At 43.9% G+C, this 18,900-nt stretch overlaps 1 protein-coding gene across 1 annotated transcript; it reads left to right on the top strand.

Moving 5' to 3' along the window:
* Positions 1-12,878: 12,878 nt before the first annotated feature.
* On the top strand, positions 12,879-18,554 carry LOC147445017 (putative cellulose synthase A catalytic subunit 5 [UDP-forming]). The gene is made up of 14 exons (XM_086527503.1): positions 12,879-13,387; positions 13,538-13,733; positions 13,863-14,080; positions 14,185-14,299; positions 14,389-14,566; positions 14,658-14,924; positions 15,014-15,359; positions 15,440-15,577; positions 15,658-15,783; positions 15,886-16,098; positions 16,185-16,482; positions 16,623-16,819; positions 16,909-17,259; positions 17,406-18,554. Exons 1-14 carry the CDS (start codon positions 13,310-13,312, stop codon positions 17,988-17,990), a joined length of 3,306 nt encoding a protein of 1,101 aa, XP_086383629.1. The 5' UTR covers positions 12,879-13,309; the 3' UTR covers positions 17,991-18,554.
* Positions 18,555-18,900: the final 346 nt, after the last annotated feature.

Below are 18,900 nucleotides of genomic sequence, written 5' to 3' on the forward strand. Positions count from 1 at the left end.
TAACTTTGGGTCGTCGTGAAAGTGCATCGGCCACTTGATTGTGCTTACCAGCTATGTGAGCATATGAAAATTAAATTACGAAAGAAAATTTGCCCACCTCATTTGTTTGTCAGAAAGCTTGGTTTGCGTCATGAAATACTTGAGACTTTGGTGGTCGGTTCGTAGGATAAATGGAGTCCCCAATAGGCAGTGCTTCCATGTGTCTAGGGCATGTAGAACAGCTAAAAGCTCTTTCTCATAAATGCCCAAGACTCGTTCATCAATATTGAGCCTTCGGCTCTCATATGCTATGGCATGCCCTTCTTGAAGCAAAACGGCTCCAAGGCAATCACCACAAGCATCACATTGGACCTCCAATGGCTTTGAGAGATCCAGAAGCACAAGGACTGGTTGGGAAGTAAGCTTCTCTTTGAGATTTTCAAAAGCATTTTGCTCCTTAGCAGTCCATACAAACTTAATGTTCTTCTTAGTTAAGTCGTGTAGTGGTCCTGCTACTTGAGAGAATTTTGCTATGAAGCATCTATAGTATGCGCACATACCAACAAAGCTTCTTAGCTCATGTAGATTTCTTGGTTTAGGCCATGCTTTTATTACCTCTAACTTTGATGGATCCATTCGGATACCATCTTTAGAGATAATATGACCTAGGTATTGAATCTCTTGAAGGAAGAATTCGCTTTTCTTTTGGTTGAGAAAAAGCTTGTTCTCCCTCAATGCTTGAAAAATCACTTGGAGATGTTGCTTATGTTCCTCCAAAGACTTAAAGTAGATGATGATATCATCAAAGAACACTCCAGTGAATTTGCGGTATGGTCTAAAAATTTTCTCCATCAAACGATTGAACGTAGCTGGTGCATTAGCAAGCCAAAAGGCATGACTAGATATTCATAAAGACCAAACGTCGTGCGAAACGCGATCTTTAAGATATCTTCATCCACTATTCTTATTTGATGATAGCCACTCTTAAGGTCAATCCTACTGAAGTAGGTAGAGCCTTGTAGCTTATCAAACAGATCTTCTACCCGAGGTACGGGAAATCTGTTTTTGATCGTGATATGGTTTAGTGCTTGATAGTCCACACACATACGGTATGTACCATATTTCTTTTGCACTAAAAGGACTGGAGAACAAAAGGGAGAGGAACTAGGCCTCACCATCCCTTTGTCTACCAGCTCTTGTACTTGCCTCATGATCTCCTCTTGTTGAGCTTGTGAGACTCGATAAGGAGGCTTGTTAGGTGGTGAGCTTCCAGGAAGGAGCTCAATGCGATGGTCATCATCCCCTCGTTTTGGAGGTAAGTCCACAGGGATATCATCGATGAACACATCTTGGAATCCTTTTAGAAAATTAGACAAGTCTAACTCTTCTTGATTCCTACCATTTACATTTGATGAAACATTAGTATCTTTTAGAGACTCTTTGACAAAAATCATGTATGCAGAAACTGAGCTCTTCATTGACTTATCAAAAGCAAGAGGATTTACAAGTGGAATAGTGGGACCACGCTCACTAGCATCTATATACATGCTCTTTCCCTTGTAGGTGAAGTAGATTCTCCTTTCAGGGAACTTCATGTTGGCAGCCATGCGATCAAACCATGGTGCCCCTAGGATAACATCCTCATGTTGGAGAGGAGAGATGAAGAAGTCTTCTTTGTCGACATAGCTTTGGACATGAAGCCTCAACTTCCCAATCAAGGGAGTAACAGAGGCTTGTTGTCCCTTGAAAGCTGCATCAGCCACTACTATATCTCCCATCTCAAAAGCTTGAATGCCCAACTTGGTGGCCAACTCCGTTGATATGAAGTTGAGAGTAGAGCCAGGGTTAAACAAGATGAAGGCATCATGCTCTCTTACCTTTCCTCAAGCATGGGAAAGTGATGATCCTTTGCAATGAGCATCCTCTTTTGGAGCTTCGATGGTGGAAGCCCTAGGAGTCTCATTGCGAATATTCTTCTTGGGGCAAGAACGATAGCCATGTCCTTGCTCCCCACACTTGAAACACTTATGGTCCTTGCGAAAAGCTTCAAGCTCTTCAGGAGAGAGTTTTTTTTTTACCTTTGTTAACTCCCTTCTCCTTGGACCGATTGTTGTTGTTGTTGGAATTGGCTTGGGAAGTATTTTGAACATTGGTTTTCCCCTTTGTATCATTTTTGTCTTTGTTTTCCATGGGCTTGACATTACGTCTAGCCCCTTGATGGAAATTGATGGGTGAAGCAACCATGGTGTGATGGATTACTTCGCTAATAGTACCAGACCATTGAGAGTTGATGTATTCGTCCATCTCTTCAGGTAATCCCGCACAGAATTGCTGCCTTTGCTCGGCAAAGTCTATCTTTTGAAAGATAGTAGCCTTGAGATGTAAATCCCAAAACTTGTCTACATATTTGTGGATAGACTCATGAGAGAGGAGCTTCAAGTTGCGCCATTCGGTAAGCACTTTGTCCTTTGCATCGCTTGCAAGGAATTGCTTCATGATGGAAACTCGTAGAGTTTTCCATGTCTTTGGGGCTTCACCATTGCCACGAAGGCTAGCCCACCATTGACGAGCTGATTTTTGGAAGTGCATAGCTACATGGCGTAGCTTGGAGGACTTTGTGAAGCCCTCATCTCCAAAGGCCGCATCAAATTGCTGGATGAAGGCCAACACTTTGTCGGTAGCACCGAAGGTGCCATCATAGGTGAGAAAAGAGATACTCTTTCCTCCCTCCTTGAACTTCTTTAGCTTTTGTGACCTTCACCATGCAGGAAATGATTTGCGATGTCCTCCCCTCTTGTATTCTCTAGGAGAATAGCCATAACTTTTGTCGAAAGAGAAGGAAGGTGAAGAAGAAGGAGAAGAGGGTGACCTCTTCCTAGCCCTTTTCTTCCTTTGTTTCCTCTCTTGCCTTTCAAAGTGATGAGGAGAAGGACTATGTGTTGATCTTTTCCTCTTGGGAGGAGTGGGCGATCGTCTAGATTGCCGTCTTTGTGGAGCTACATCTTCAGAGGAACTTAAACTTTCATTGCTTTCTTGCCCTTTGGATTCCTCCTCTCGAATGGGAGAGAGTCTTCTTTTGGGGGTCTCTTCAAGAGGCCTCCTAAGCTCTCTCTCCTCTTGGAGAGGAAGGGAAATTCCATAAGCACGAAGTTGTTGAGTAACTTCAGCTTGCAAAGCAGGGTTGCCCATAGCTTGCTACAACCTAGTAACGAGATAATTCACAAACATGGGAGCATCGTCATTAGCACCTTCATGTGCAAAATCAAAGCGATCAATGTTCATTCTACTCTCTTGATTATTGTTAGCCATGTTAACAAAATTTATGTATGTACTTAGTGTATTCTTTGGCAATTCAAAACCTTAGTTTCCACTCCTCTTAGCCTTTGAAAATCGGCTCTTAAGTATCTACACCCACAGCTCGAAGTGGTTAATTATAGAGAGTAGAGGAGTAGATCTAACATAGCAGAGTTGCCGAAGGCTAGATCCTTTTGGACTTCTTATGGCTCAATAATGGTAAAGCCATAGGCAAGTCTAAAAAGACTCCATTATTAAGTCCAAAGCTCCCGAGGTGTGCACCATCCCCCACATAGTGGGCTCAACAAAACCGATAATAGATCCCAGTTCCACTTACCCTAATATAATTAACAACATCAACCATTTGTAGGCTACTTAAGGACCTCTCTTCTTAAGCAAGAGAAGAGAAACCAAATGCTCTGATACCAATGTAATGGAATTGGCCTATTTAATTTAAGAGTAGCGGAAATTAATGAGAGTACTTTTGAGAAATGACTTTGTGAGCATAGCGGGTGAACATAATTGAAGATAGCAACATAATCATAGCAATTAGTTAACTTGGCATGAACAATACTTTTGCAAGAGAGAGAATTTAGAGAACAGGACAACAGTTGAGGACCGGATTTATGTGGAGCCGGTCCCCCCTCCAATAGGATTTGTATTATGATTTCTCCCATTAAGAGAGACTTGTTACAATACAATCTTTGTGTTCCTTGTGACCTAGGTGATGCAATGAAGATGGAAAGCTTCATGCATCACAAACATAACATAAACTTGAAGAAAGCTTTAACTATCCCAAGCCTCAGTCCCAAGACCTCAAACACCTTCGAAGGTGGAGAGAGCTAGCAGGGAATGAGGGTAGGGAAGAGGAAGAAGAAACATTTAGTAGGAGAAAGAATTAGTTCCTCACTTATCATAACTCTTGTTGCTAGCATACATAATAGCATAGTAATGAAGAAGAAGGAGATGGCAAGCTTAAGCATTGAAGCATGGCTTTTGGTTGGATTTGCACTCCATATCCAAGAGTGTTGGTGTAGGCTCTCAACCTCTACTTGCTTGGAGAAGGAGAGGGAGATCTTGCACTTTGCATAGCACACAATGAGAGTGTTTGTGAGTGTGTGTGGGTGAGTATACCCCCTAAGCAACCCCCTAGCTTGCTTGGGTCGACCCCCCCTTGTAGCTCGTGCTTGAAGCTCATTGGACCCCTCCAGGCCTAGCCAATCACAAGCAGGAGGCATTACAAGCAGCAAGGGTAGCCTTGAGACAAGTGTCTCCCTTTCCCCTTTGAGAGAGAGAGCTAGATAATTGCTAAATCATTTAATTAAATCTCCTAAATTATTATTGGACCCCTTGGGTGGCCAACCAATAGGCTTCAGGCACACCATGAGGGCAACATGAGGAGGAACTTGGCAAGTGTCCCATTTGCTTTATTTGCACCATGCATGCCTTGTGTGAGTGTGTGGGTGTTATCTCTCATCCCCCCTCATGTAGGGCTCGCCCCCTCCTTGTAGAGATTGAATCTTTGACTTTTTGACACCTCAAGCCCCTCATGCATAGGCCTAGTTCCCACCACAAGCTTGGCTCATAAGCACTTTAAGCTTGGGCTGGGTTCTCACCTCAAGTGCAACCCTAGCATCTCAAGCATGTCAAGCACCTCAAGCATCTCAATAATTAAGCACCTCAAGCACCTTAGTCATCAAGCATGACAAGCAGGACAAGCACCTCGAGCTGGGTCGGGTTCCTGTGCCTCAAGCTCAACCCTAGCTTACCTAAGGTCAAAGGCCTTTTACACACATTATTGGAGGTCTTCAATGAAGCTAACCCTAAGGTCTTATGCTCCATTTGTTAGCCTTGCTCTTTGATAGACCATCTCTCATTTGGGCCCCTTTACCATTGGCCCCGTGTTGAGATAGATCTATAAGCACATGTCTATATCTTAACACTTGTTCCCGTTTATTCTCCCACATTAAGTGATCAATTTAATATGAGAAAATCATTTGGGTTGGTTAGATATTAGATATTAGATTTTATGACAAGCATTCGTACCAGTGTCACTAGTAGCACCAATACCAGTAGGCAGTGATATGTGGCAAGTGTTATGGATGGTGGTCCAGTGGACACTGTGGCCATATCACCACCACCTTAGTTAGGAGATAGGCTTGGATGGATTGGGATTTATGCAAGTTGTTGGTGGCTCTTTAGGAGATACATATGTGTGGTTTGTGCGAGTCGTGGGATACACTATCACTATCATCATCTACTTGTATGGTCGAGCATCTTGAGTTTAGCGTCTTGAGTTTAGGCACAACACGTCTGCAGCACCCTTGCACATGGGAGCCTAGACACCCCCATTGTGCCCTTGACCCTTGAGTCTAGGCTTAGAGCTGAGTGTGCTGCCAAGCCAAAGTCTGTATGTTTCTTTGAGTTTGTCGAGTTCTACTGAGTTCTAAGTCTGTTGTGCTTTGAGTCTCTCTCGCCCCTATTCAACAAAAGTGGTCTAGGGTCTAGTCTAGCAGGTCTAGACTATCGAGCAAGTTTGAGGATCTCGATGCCTAGAGCTTGTTGGGTGGGTTGCTACTACTGCATGACACATACAAGGCAGTCTAAAGATCAACAAAGCCCACCATTGAGCCCTCTGAAGTACTACCATAGAAAGCGTCAATCTTTTGTGCTAAGTAGAAGTCCACCAACCCCATTGCCCTTACCCTCCTACACAACTCCCTCCATTCCCTCGACCAGTTCTTCACCTCCGAGGTCACCTTTCCCAGTAGAATTCTCAACCATTGTGTTATAGCGACCTCTTGAGTAGCACGCTCAGGAGGAGCAGATAGCCACGAAAGAGCTGACAAGTGTTCTGGCTAAGGTGAACATCAAGTTTTTGACTTTCAAAGTTCTCCACAGAGGATGTCAACGACCAGACTCGAAGATTTGTATCCCTCTGCAGGGGTCGTGGCCTCAATTGAGAAGACGCCTACTAAGTATTCTTCCCATCCACCCTAAATGGCTTAGAGGATAAATGGTACAATCTGTTTGCAGAGAACCACTTTACAACTTGGGCCACATTATGAGGACATTTCTGTGAAGCTTTCAAACCAGGGGATGCCTAAGTACTCTTCCCATCCACCCTGAATGGCTTAACGGATAAATGGTACGATCAGTTTGCTGAGAACCACTTTACAACTTGGGCCACGTTACAAAGACAGTTCTGTGAAGCTTTCAAACCAGGGACTACCAAGAGAAGGTTCTGGATGAACCAAGTGACTTTACGGTCAAGAAGTGGGTAGAGAGGGCTCTTCCTAAGACTTCTCACAAAAGCTCAAAGAGAGTCTCCAACTCGAAGCCACTCTGGAGGAGTTTGTTGTTGTTGCTACTAGGATAGAGGGGGCAAGGAAGCTATTCAATGACTCTCCTCAGGTAGAGACTGCCTCTGTACTCTTGGAAAGTCAATCTGACCCCTTGACTTCTTTACATAGGGACCTAGAATCCCTAAAGTTACAACGAGCTCTTTAGGAGGAGAGATCCTTCTCTCTTCAACAGGAGAAGCCTCCTTATCAAGAGGCTTTTGGACCAGATCAAGTGTGAGCTAGAAGAGCTCCGGGATCAGCAAGAGTCTAAGGCTATGGTCTAGTGTAGCTCATGCCGCTCTCCAAAGCACTCTCCACATGAATACCCCCCACTTCCGTGAAAAGTATGGACATGAGGACAAGGATTGCTACTATCTCAAGGGATTGCGGAAAACACAACAAAGTCTTGGTCCTACTCTTCAAGAAGGGTTAGCACCTGCCTCCAACATGGTTTCCCTCTATGGCCATCCAAACCACATGCCTCCTTTGCTGAAAACCCCTCCTATGCAACGTATGCAGAGCACTTTTCCCTCTCATAGCTTTTATCATGCGAATGCTTCCTCAGCCCCTCAAAGCTTCTACGCCTCCATCTCCACCTTCACCTCCATGCACCACGAGCAAAGACCACCTCACCCTTTGACTCACTCATCGAATGGGCCCATTTTGTGCTACAAATGTGGAGAATATGGACATTACCAAAGCAAATTCCCCCTGTTAGCAGAAGGGTCACCTCCTTGCCGTCATTGCCTTACCGCTAAGGATCACTACAGTAAAAATCGTCCCAAACTTCATGCATCCACATCTTCAAGCACACGTCAAAGCCAAAATGAATTTATCTTTCCCAAGATCAATCTGATAGAAGTTAGCACAATCCCTCAGCCCCCACCTTGGTTGCCCCTTAAGACAAGATGCACTTGGTAGAGGAGCCCGCGGGTGTCCTGACTCAAGCCTAGAGGGTAGCTCTTGGTTTTAGCATTACAACAAGTTCAACTCCCCTACACATTATCCCACCAGTGGATACCCCGCTCCAGCTGTGGATAAGCCATCCCCTAGTGCCAAGCGAGGCTCCTCATCTTTGCTCTCAGATATTGATGAAGCTTTCTTGGAAGCAATAGCCGACCTACAGCAGCTCAAGATACCAGAGAAACCACTAGTAAGAAAAGAAAATCCTACATCAGAGACAATCTCGAAGGACACCTTCCAACAAGTGTCGCTCTATGACATGTTGCTACGAGATGCAAGTTTTCAGAGCGATGCCCTTGTAGTTATTCAATTGCTTTACCCCGAAGCAAGTCCTAGTGGCGGGCACGTCCTAGTGAAACCATCAGAGTCCTATATGATATCACATTCCGTTGCTCCCCTCACTGATTATAGAAGCCCTCGTCTCACCGTGTCTGTCTTGGGGCGGCAATTCTCAGGAGTGATAGTGGATGGTGATCTGGCATCAACATGATGCCTGAGTTCACTATGTTGGCTCTTTCCCCTACCCACCCCACCTCACCCCTCCCCTCCTCCCCCCCCCCCCACTCTTTCCTCTCCCCTATCCCCCCCCCCCCCCCCCCCCCCCCCCCCCCCCCCCCGCCCCCCCGCGCCCCGCCCTTCTTCTCTAGCCAACACCAACCACCTGATGAACACGTTCACTCTAACCATCCGTTTCCTAGAGTTGTGTGCCATTGTTTAAACACATCCCTCCAAAAATGATTGTTAAACTTGGGATCATGATCACTCACAATATTGTTAAGAAATTTGTATAGCCGATACAAATTGGCAACAAATAACCTTGCTAACTTTGGAGTTTTAGTTGTTGACTTGGTTGAAATAAATTTGCAAAGTGTAGTCAACCAATCTACTACCACCCATACCGAGTCATGACCTTGTACACTAGTTGGTAAACCCAGAATGCACGATTGCTAGTGTCCATTTCTAGCACAAACGGTTGCATAGGGTCTATAATAGCTAAAATAGGAGTTGTAGCTAATGAGATATTGAGATCATCGAAACTTTCTTGTTGAAATTCTCTCCACTGCAAGGTTTTCCCCTTGACTTTGACCTATCATAAGAACAACAATACGGGTATAGTTTTAACGGACCGTCGTTAAAAACCTGCAAATCCCAAGAAAATCTGAAGCTCCTCCAGATTTTTGGGAGAAGGCCATCTACAAATGGCATCCACTTTGGATTTATCCATATGAAGACTAACAACCAAAATTACATGTCCCAAATAATAAATCTCATATTTGAGAAGATCATGCTTGGATTCCTTGGCATATAACTTTTTTTGCTATAGTAATTCAAACACTTGCTTCAGATGATGTAGCTGCTCTTACTCAAAGGCACTATACACTAGGATGTCATTGAGGAAAACGATAACAAACTTACCTAGATATGATTTCAAGAAATTGTCCAAGAGTGTCATGAAAGTAGCACATTGGTCAACCCAAAGGACAGAACAAAAAACTCATAGTGTCCAAACCTTGTTTGAAAAGCAATTCTGGGTATATCAACAAGCCTGATGCATACTTGATAATACCCTGATCGTAAATTTATCCTGCAAGCATGGGTGAGTTTATTAAATAACTCATTCACTCTAGGAAATGGATACTTGTTCTTAACAATAACTACATTCAAGCCATGATAATCTACACACATGCATATACTACCGTCCTTTTTTTTTTTCACCAACAAAATGGGAGAGGCCCATGGTGAAGAACTAGGTTGAAAGAACCCTCTACTGAGGTAGTCAACAAGCTGACATTCCACCTCAATAGCCTCATAATGACTTATTCTATAGGGTGGTTTACTACTAACATGCTTACTACTTGCAACCACGTCTATGCCGTGTCGCACAAAACATATCGATGATAACCATGGTGGTGAATTGTCTGGAAACACATCCTTGTATTTTGTTAATAATTCTTTAACATGTTCTCAAATGCATAGTATGCTCTCTTTCCCGCTTCCAAACGATGCATAACACATTCATGCCAGTTGTGATTGGCTGGAACCTCAAGGCCAAGGTACTTAAAGCTCTCAACAACTTCAAGTGTCTCATTATTGTACATAGTTCATGGCTTCTCCTTATGGTTGGTTTTCACAAGCATAGCCTTTGTTTTGAATTCATTCACAATCAGTCCACTATGCAAGCAAAAGTTCTCAAGGACAACCATAAGCTTTTGTGCACCTTCTAAAGTGTGTGCTAGAAGCACTACATCATCTGCATACAACAAAAGCATGATTACCGCCTTGCAAATAGTGACCTCTTCAATGCCTTCTTCCTGCATAAATTCAAGTACCATTGTATCCAACGTTCATTATATGCCAGTCGACTATGCCTCATGTAGCTTCTTCAACTATGTACCTATCCACACCGAGCTACAAATGTTTAATAATGTCTTAAATACCTTCCTTCTTACATTTTATAAGTACTTATTCTCATGTAGCTTCTTCAACTATGTACGTATCCACACCACCGAGCTACAAATGTTTAATAATGTCTTACATACCTTCCTTCTTACATTTTATAAGTACTTATCCTCTTGTAGCTTCTTCAACTATGTACCTATCCACACCGAGATACAAATGTTTAATAATGTCTTAAATACCCTTCTTCTTACATTTTATAAGTACTTATCCTCATGTAGCTTCTTCTACTATGTATGTATCCACACCACCGAGCCACAAATGTTTAATAATGTCTTACATACCTTCCTTCTTATATTTTATAAGTACTTATCCTCATGTAGCTTCTTCAATTATGTACCTATCCACACTGAGCTACAAATGTTTAATAATGTCTTACATACCTTCCTTCTTACATTTTATCGACTATGCCTCATGTAGCTTCTTCAACTATGTACCTATCCAGATTCCACACCGAGCTACAAATGTTTAATAATGTCTTACATGCCTTCCTTCTTACATTTTATCAGTACTCATGAATCACCTGCCTAAATCATCACTTCTTAATCTCAAGACACCAATGGAAGCTCAACGTATCTTGCAACTGCTCACACAAAGAACAACAAAATCCGATTCACGAGAATTGTACTCGCATGCTTTCTAGATGATAGTAGAATCTTCTTTTTAATTTAGCGACTCTATGGAAGTCTAGCCCTAGCCTATTTGTCTTTCAAAAAAAATTATGCACTATACACGATACACATTTGCACATATTGAACATATTAACATTTCAATGAAAAGAAGCACTTTCCAAAGCCTAACAAAGCTATGTTTGTATTTATTTGCACGTTGCTGCTAAAAACATAGCTCTCACAACCGGGGTTCAGTTTTAATAGGCAACATTGTCCTTCTTCAAAGATTTCACATATTTTTGGCCGATTTAGTGTCTTTTGAGAAGGGCACTTCACATTTTCACCCTTAAAAAAATTGGGGAAAAAGCTCAAAAATAGGTTAAATGCCCATCAAGACTCACCCCCGCAAGCAATTATTGTGGTTGATTAATGAATAGTAGATTATATGGTGCATTAAACCACCGTATGACATGGCTCCTTTGACATCCTTATAGAGAATGGCCATTAGCTAGCACCACCAAAACATATTTTGTTCTACTTAGGGTAGCTAAAAAATGGCCACTCTCCATTCACAACAATCTATACTATTATAAAAAGAGGGGGGGGGGGGGGGGGGGGGGGGGGGGGGGGGGAAAGCAAGAGCTCCTTCAAGCGGTGATTGTTCCTTGCAGCCCCCTCGACCACACACAACGACACAGACATAGTGAGAGAGAGGAGGCCGAAGGCCACTGATCGTACTCATGATAGTACACATAGACGCACATAGACCCTTAGCCTTTGTAGAAAAAGGTATGGTCGATGCCAAGTGTCAGTAAGTCATCTACTAAAGAATTCATAGTTCCAACCTTATGCATACTCACCTACTACGAAGGCCCCACTACCTACTACTAGATTTTAGTTAAAAGGATTCTCATGTTCATTGCATACAGATCAATTGGTTGGTCCCTTCAAAACGAATGGAGAGCGAACGAACAATACACTTGTTGTAGGTAGTCACACTTCTTTATAGATAGTAGAAATTGGTTGCACATACAAATTGGTGTAGTGGGAAAGAATCACTCAAGAACCAACACAACAAAATCTATCCTCTTAATGGGAAGATTGACAATGATTTACAGATGTAACGAGTTGCATTGCAACTACGAATCGCAGCACATAGAAAGAAGAGGAGCCAATAGTGATTTTTCCCCCAAGCCGCAGTGGAGCACGAGCTTGTTGCTCTTATATAGCCGCTTTTGGTTTGGGCAAGGCGGCGTTTCGGTTGCTGATTGTCTGTGGGCATGAGAGCAAAGATTACCTTCAGGCTTGGTGGTAGAAAGAGGGGTAAATAAAAATAGTGCTAACGTGCGGCTTATTGGTAATGGTAACGAATCACAAGAGCATTTTCTGCAATCTCTAGAAATCTCTCATTGAGCTCGGGAAACAAAAGTTTAAAAACAAGTTATAGGTAAAAGTTCCTATGCCTAATTGTTGGCGTCGAAAAGGGCACACGAAAACAGCTGGCAAGGGCTGGCTACAGCTTTGGTTGGGTTCCGGGGATCGAGCCCCCTCCCATTTTTGGCGCCTTTTATTTCATTCACTTTGACTTCTTTTTCCAGCACCCGCCAGAATTCAATCGCTTCATTGGCGGGACCCACAATGGATTTTTTTCTTGTCAAGGCAAAAAAATGTGCGGCATTTTTATGGGCCCTCTTCTTTTTTTGGGCCAAAAAGAAGAGGCCACCAAAATAACGTTGATTCTCAAATGTGTAAAATATTCTCAGTTTAGACTGGTTATTTTCGTCCTAGAAAATTTCATGACAGAAATTTTCTAAAACCAAACAAGCAGAAGAAACAAAAAAAAAAGAGAAATAAATCTGCAGGTCTTTGAAACTTGCCGTGCCGGTAGTTTGAGGGGCCACGCAGGCAAGGAAAGAAAGCAGGGGGTTTGACCGGCGGAATTAACTGCCGGTACTGAAGCGTGCCAGCTGGCTGTGAGAAAGGAGGCTGCCTCATGCAGGTAGTTCCGACGGCCGCGCCCCCTGCCGCCGGCCGGCTGCCCTCTCCCCTGCTCTCATTCGCCCCTGCTCTGCTCTACTCCTGATGTGAGAGATGTCTGCGCTCACTCTCTCTCTCTCTCTTCTCTTCTCTTGTAGACTTGTACTCTCCCTGTCATCTAGTGATTCTCTTTACTACTTTCAATTCTCTCTCCCCTCTCCCTCTCTTCCCCATTTGCCGTCCTCCACATACATACCTGCATTCGACGACACGCTTCTTTTCGCTCTCTCCGCGTTCGTAGATCTGCTCCCGCCCTCCTCTTCCTCCTCTCTTCCTCCTCCTCCCCTTCTTACCCGCCTGCCCGCCTTCACCCTCCTGCCCTGTTCAAGTGAAAATCTTGGACCCCGCCGCGCTTCTCGTCTTACTCGCTACGTGCAGACAAGCAAACAGACACTTCGAGTCCCCCGCTCTCTTCTTTCTCTCTCTGCCCCCCTTTGCCCACCGCAACCCTCGGGTTCCTGCTGTCGGTGCTGTGAGCTTTGACCCCCATCTCCTGACTAACTTATTTAGCCTGCGTGCGTGACTTGGTGCTCCGTCACTGTTTGTCTGCAATGTACTCCCCTGTTTGGTCCTCGTAGCAGCTGCTCGTCTTGTCCGTCTTTGCAATTGGTGTGCCTGCCCGCAATGGAGGCCAATGCGGGTCTTGTCGCAGGATCGCACAATCGGAATGAGCTCGTAGTGATCGGCATTGAGCGTGTTGGGGTACAGCGTGCTCTTCTCATGTGTCTTTGCTGCTTCTGATTTTCTCTATCTCATTCAACTTACAGGCACAACTCTCTCTCTCTTTCCCCCCCCCCCCCCCCCCCCCCCCCCCCCCCCCCCCCCCCCCCCCCCCCCTCTCTCTCTTTGCAGCTCAAACCTGCAGGACACCTTGATGGTCAAGTATGCAAAATTTGCCAGGATGACGTTGGGAGGTCAGCAGATAGCGAGATCTTCGTTGCCTGCAATGAATGTGCCTTCCCCGTTTGTAGGCCTTGCTATGAGTATGAGCGTAAGGAAGGGAATCGATGCTGCCCTCAATGCAAGACAAGATACAAGCGCCTCAAAGGTCTTCTGCAGTGATCTGATCTTTCTATTTACTTTGATGCCTACTTCGGAAACAAATTTTTTTAGTTGCTGTGCCTGTACGTAGGTCAGTTGTAAATGTATTTCTGCTAATTCTCTGTGCAAAGTGCAGGCAGCCCACGAGTCGAAGGAGACGATGAGGAAGAAGATGTGGATGACCTCGAGAACGAATTCAATTTCGATTATGAGAATGAGAAGCAGAATGGGCAGCATATTGCAGAAGCCATGCTACATGGTCAAATGAGTTATGGACGGGGTGATGATCATGACATGCCTCATATGACACATACAGTGCTTCCACAAGTTCCTCTGCTCACGAACGGGCCAACTGTAAGCAATTACTTCTTGGTTCTTGCATGAGTTACATTTGCTCCCAGCTGTGATCACTGTGCCACATGTATCTGTACCTAAAGTCTCTTTATTTGCCTTGGCAGACAGAGGACTTATCCGGAATCTCTCCCGAGCATCATGCTCTTGTGATACCACCTTTCATGGGCAGTGGAGGAAAGAGGGTCCATCCTCTTCCTTACATAGAGGCAAATCTACCAGGTAATTGGACATGGCGAAATCCATATACCTGTCTCTTTTATTTGTCGTGTGCTTACATGTATAGTACTCGCTCTGTATCCTTTGAGCAGTGCAACCAAGGCCTTTGGATCCCAACAAGGACCTAGCATCCTATGGGTATGGCAGTGTAGCATGGAAGGATAGAATGGATAGCTGGAAGAATCGGCAAGATAAACTCCAGCTGGTGAAGTCAGAAGGGGATGGAGGTGGCAAAGGTGCTGATTTATACGATGACAATGATCTCCCTGTGTAAGTTTTTTGTTAAGTGCCATCATCTAAAGAGGTGCATGATCCTATGGCTTTTTGGATTTGACAATTTATTTTCTTGTGCCTTACACAGAATGGATGAGGCAAGGCAGCCTCTGTCTCGAAAGATTCCCATATCATCGGCAAGGATCAATCCTTATAGGATGATTATTGTCATACGACTTGTGGTGCTTGCATTCTTCCTCCGTTTCCGGATGTTGAACCCTGTGCCTGATGCTTATGGATTATGGATGGTCTCAGTAATTTGTGAGATTTGGTTTGCATTCTCCTGGATCCTTGATCAATTTCCAAAGTGGCTTCCTATTAATCGAGAAACTTATTTAGACCGCCTTTCCTTGAGGTGCTCTATTTTGATTCCTGATGTTTGTGATCCAAACCCTCTTGAAGTTTAAGATGTTGTGGGCTGAGAATTGATCGTTGTATGGTTAGGTATGAGAAGGATGGAAGGCCGTCAGAATTAGCAGCAGTAGATGTTTTTGTAAGTACTGTGGACCCCATGAAGGAACCTCCAATTGTTACTGCCAATACAATTTTGTCTATCCTGGCTGTCGACTATCCAGTTGACAAGGTCTCCTGCTATCTCTCTGATGACGGAGCTGCAATGCTGACGTTTGAGGCAATGTCTGAGACCTCCGAGTTTTCTCGGATGTGGATTCCTTTTTGTAAGAAGTTTGCCATCGAACCTAGAGCTCCTGAGATGTACTTTGCACAGAAAATTGACTACCTGAAAGACAAAGTTCATCCCTCTTTTGTCAAGGAGCGTAGAGCAATGAAGGTTTGTTGTTTTTGAGATCTACATTTCACCAGTTTGAAAATAGAGAGCATTATTTGATCTATTACGTGTTTGTCTCTCAGAGAGAGTATGAGGAGTTCAAGGTCAGGATTAATGCATTGGTTGCTAAAGCTCAGAAGGTGCCAGAGGAGGGTTGGACCATGCAGGACGGAACGCCTTGGCCAGGGAACAATGTACGAGATCATCCGGGCATGATTCAGGTGGGCTTGATTTTTCATTTTTTTGCATGTGGGTGTGTGTGTGATGCTTTTGATATCTATCTGAGGTATTTGCAATGCAGGTCTTCTTAGGACATAGTGGTGGAACGGATACTGATGGGAATTACCTGCCCCGACTGGTCTATGTGTCTAGAGAAAAGCGGGTTGGACACAACCATCACAAGAAGGCGGGGGCCATGAATGCATGTGTAAGTTAGCTTGCCTCTATCAAGTGATTCTTTTTCGAACTAGTTGCTACTTCAGTTTTAGTGATTGACATTGAGTTTCCTATTCTGGCGTAATTGGTGCAGGTCCGCGTCTCCGCAGTTCTAACCAATGCACCTTACATTCTCAATCTGGATTGTGATCACTACATAAACAATAGTAAAGCAATGAGGGAAGCCATGTGCTTCATGATGGATCCGGCAGTGGGGAAAAAAGTGTGTTATGTGCAGTTTCCACAGAGATTTGATGGTATTGATAGGCACGATCGATACGCCAACAACAATACAGTCTTCTTTGATGTAAGTTACTGATTTCCAGCCGAAAGGACCTCCCTAGAAGACACCCCTGTTGCTGTGCTTCTGACAGTAATCTTTCTCTTTTCTAGATCAATCTTCGCGGCTTGGATGGCATTCAAGGTCCAGTGTATGTCGGAACTGGCTGTGTTTTTAATAGGCAAGCCTTATATGGTTATGATCCTCCTAAGAGAAACAAGCCACCAAGCAGGAGCTGCAATTGCTGTTCAAGTCTGTGCTGTGGCTTGTGCTGCTTTGGCTCTAGAAAGAAGAGCAGAAAGTCCAAGTTCAGCATTAAGCCCAAGTTCTGGAAGAGGAAGAAGAGCAGTAAAAAGGGTGAAGCCAATGCACCCATTTACAAGCTGGATGATATAGAAGAAGGTGTGGAGGGTAGGTACCAAGAGCTAATTTGTTAGTACTTTTGATGAATGCCCATTTTAATCCCTCCCCAGGTCTCAGATAGTCATTCTGAGTGCTATTCATGATGATGTGTTTTGCCTAACTCTGTTTGCATAAACTGATTTATACAGGCATTGAGAGTGACAAAACAGCCATAATGTCCCAGAAAAATTTTGAGAAGAAATTCGGGCAATCTCCTGTGTTTATTTCGTCCACACTTTTGGAAAATGGTGGGGTGCCACCAAATGCTAGCCCAGCCTCTTTATTGAAAGAAGCAATCCATGTCATTAGTTGTGGTTATGAAGATAAATCTGACTGGGGCAAGGAGGTAGGATTTTTGCACACATAAAAATGCTGTTGAAAGAAAGAGCTTTTTATCTCAGGGTGTCTTAAATGAATCCTTTTTTTTTCTGGCAGATTGGCTGGATATATGGATCCGTCACAGAGGACATTTTGACAGGCTTCAAGATGCATGTGCGCGGGTGGCGATCGATCTATTGCATGCCTCGGAGGCCTGCGTTTAAGGGTTCAGCACCAATTAATTTGACTGATCGCTTGCACCAAGTGCTTCGATGGGCGCTAGGGTCTGTAGAAATCTTGCTGAGTCACCACTGCCCGATCTGGTATGGGTATGGAACAGGCCTGAAGTGGCTTGAACGTCTTGCATACATCAACACCATTGTCTACCCATTGACATCGCTTCCCCTGCTGGCCTACTGCACTCTTCCAGCAATTTGCCTGCTCACAGGAAAATTCATCATCCCCACGGTACCAACGCATAGCACTCTTTTCATGTATTGTATATGTTCGTCATGTGAGGCTTGTGGAAGTGTTAGTTGGGAAGATGCTTCTTTCATTGATTCATTCTTTTCATTAATTTTTGTCCCGAAACTGAGGTTGACTTTCTCTTGCAGATTGATGGCTATGCTAGTTTGTGGTTCTTGTCCCTCTTCCTTTCAATCTTTGCTACTGGTATTTTAGAAATACGATGGAGCGGTATCGGCATCGATGAGTGGTGGAGGAATGAACAATTTTGGGTTATTGGGGGTGTCTCAGCTCACCTTTTTGCTCTCTTCCAAGGCTTGCTTAAAGTGCTGGCTGGCATTGACACAAGCTTCACTGTGACATCCAAGCAGGCAGACGGCGACGAGTATGCGGAGCTATATCTGTTCAAATGGACAACGCTACTGATTCCGCCAACGACGCTTCTTGTACTGAACATTGTGGGTGTGGTTGCAGGCATATCTGATGCCATCAACAACGGGTATCAGTCATGGGGTCCTCTCTTTGGAAAGCTTTTCTTCGCCATTTGGGTGATCATGCACCTTTACCCCTTCTTGAAGGGTTTGATGGGAAGGCAAAACCGCACTCCCACCATTGTGATTGTTTGGTCTATACTGCTTGCCTCCATTTTATCTCTTTTGTGGGTGAGAATCAATCCTTTCTTGCCAAAGCAGACGGGCCCCGCTTTGGAGGAGTGTGGATTGCGGTGTGATTAAAATGGCAAGAGATCGGGAGTGTTGGCATCGCTAATTGAGACCTAGAGGTCCAGCTGGGGATTGGTTGGTTAAATCATGATGATGAAGGCTGGTGACAGGGTAGATCATGTGGCAGAAGGTTCTGCCATTCGTGTACCATATGTAATGCAAGGAAGCACATGCAGCGATGTGTATGTATGCATGTTATCTATGTCCATATGAAATTTGTCCCATAAATGCTCAATGACTCAAACAAAAGCTTTGATCATTGGGCTTCTCTAAATGGATTCAGCCTGCTGGCCTATCAAAGCCCGACACCAGAATCAAGCTACACCAAAAGAAATATCAAACCATCACCATCGCCACCACCACCACCACATTCGCACTGGCGGGAAAATGGGAACCTTGAGAGGCCATTCTTTAATTTTTCGGGATTTTTATAATTTTTGTGGAAACTTTGCTGTGTATGTACATTGGCTCTTTTCTGCCACATGTAATATTACATGATTCATGGCCCATTTTGGCAATTACAATTGTAATGTGAATCTCTCCTTAAATAAAGAGGCAATGTCTATTTTTGATTCAGGAATTAGCTTTGACAGTCAAAGCCAAAGTGAATAAGGTGGAGAAAACGATTTTTTAATTATATAATTTCTGTAGATTCTCTACATAATCTTCATTCCATCAAAACTCAATGTATTTTTTTTTTCAAGCTGAAGTATCTCGATCTTAATTAAAGAGCTTAAAAATGTAGTGCTCCTAAAAAAGCTAGGTTTAGTGTGATCTCATCTACTGATCTTAAATTTGCCCTCTAATCTGAACTTGGAAGTTGAAAAATAAACCAATTTCTACTAGGGGCATTGTGTCTCATGATCATCACCTTGAAGTATCTCTCATGATCTCCTTGAAAATAGATAGTCCAACCCTTTTC

This window comes from Adiantum capillus-veneris, chromosome 13 (assembly GCF_014529385.1).
Source record: "Adiantum capillus-veneris isolate H3 chromosome 13, ASM1452938v2, whole genome shotgun sequence".
NCBI lineage: Eukaryota > Viridiplantae > Streptophyta > Polypodiopsida > Polypodiales > Pteridaceae > Adiantum > Adiantum capillus-veneris.

Excerpts from the sequence above, each read along its gene's own strand:
- LOC147445017 (XM_086527503.1), top strand. The coding sequence starts at position 13,310 with ATGGAGGCCAATGCGGGTCTTGTCGCAGGATCGCACAATCGGAATGAG. Across the intron at positions 13,734-13,862 it reads AAGATACAAGCGCCTCAAAG|GCAGCCCACGAGTCGAAGGA; the intron begins GTCTTCTGCAGT and ends TGCAAAGTGCAG. Across the intron at positions 14,567-14,657 it reads GATGACAATGATCTCCCTGT|AATGGATGAGGCAAGGCAGC; the intron begins GTAAGTTTTTTG and ends TGCCTTACACAG.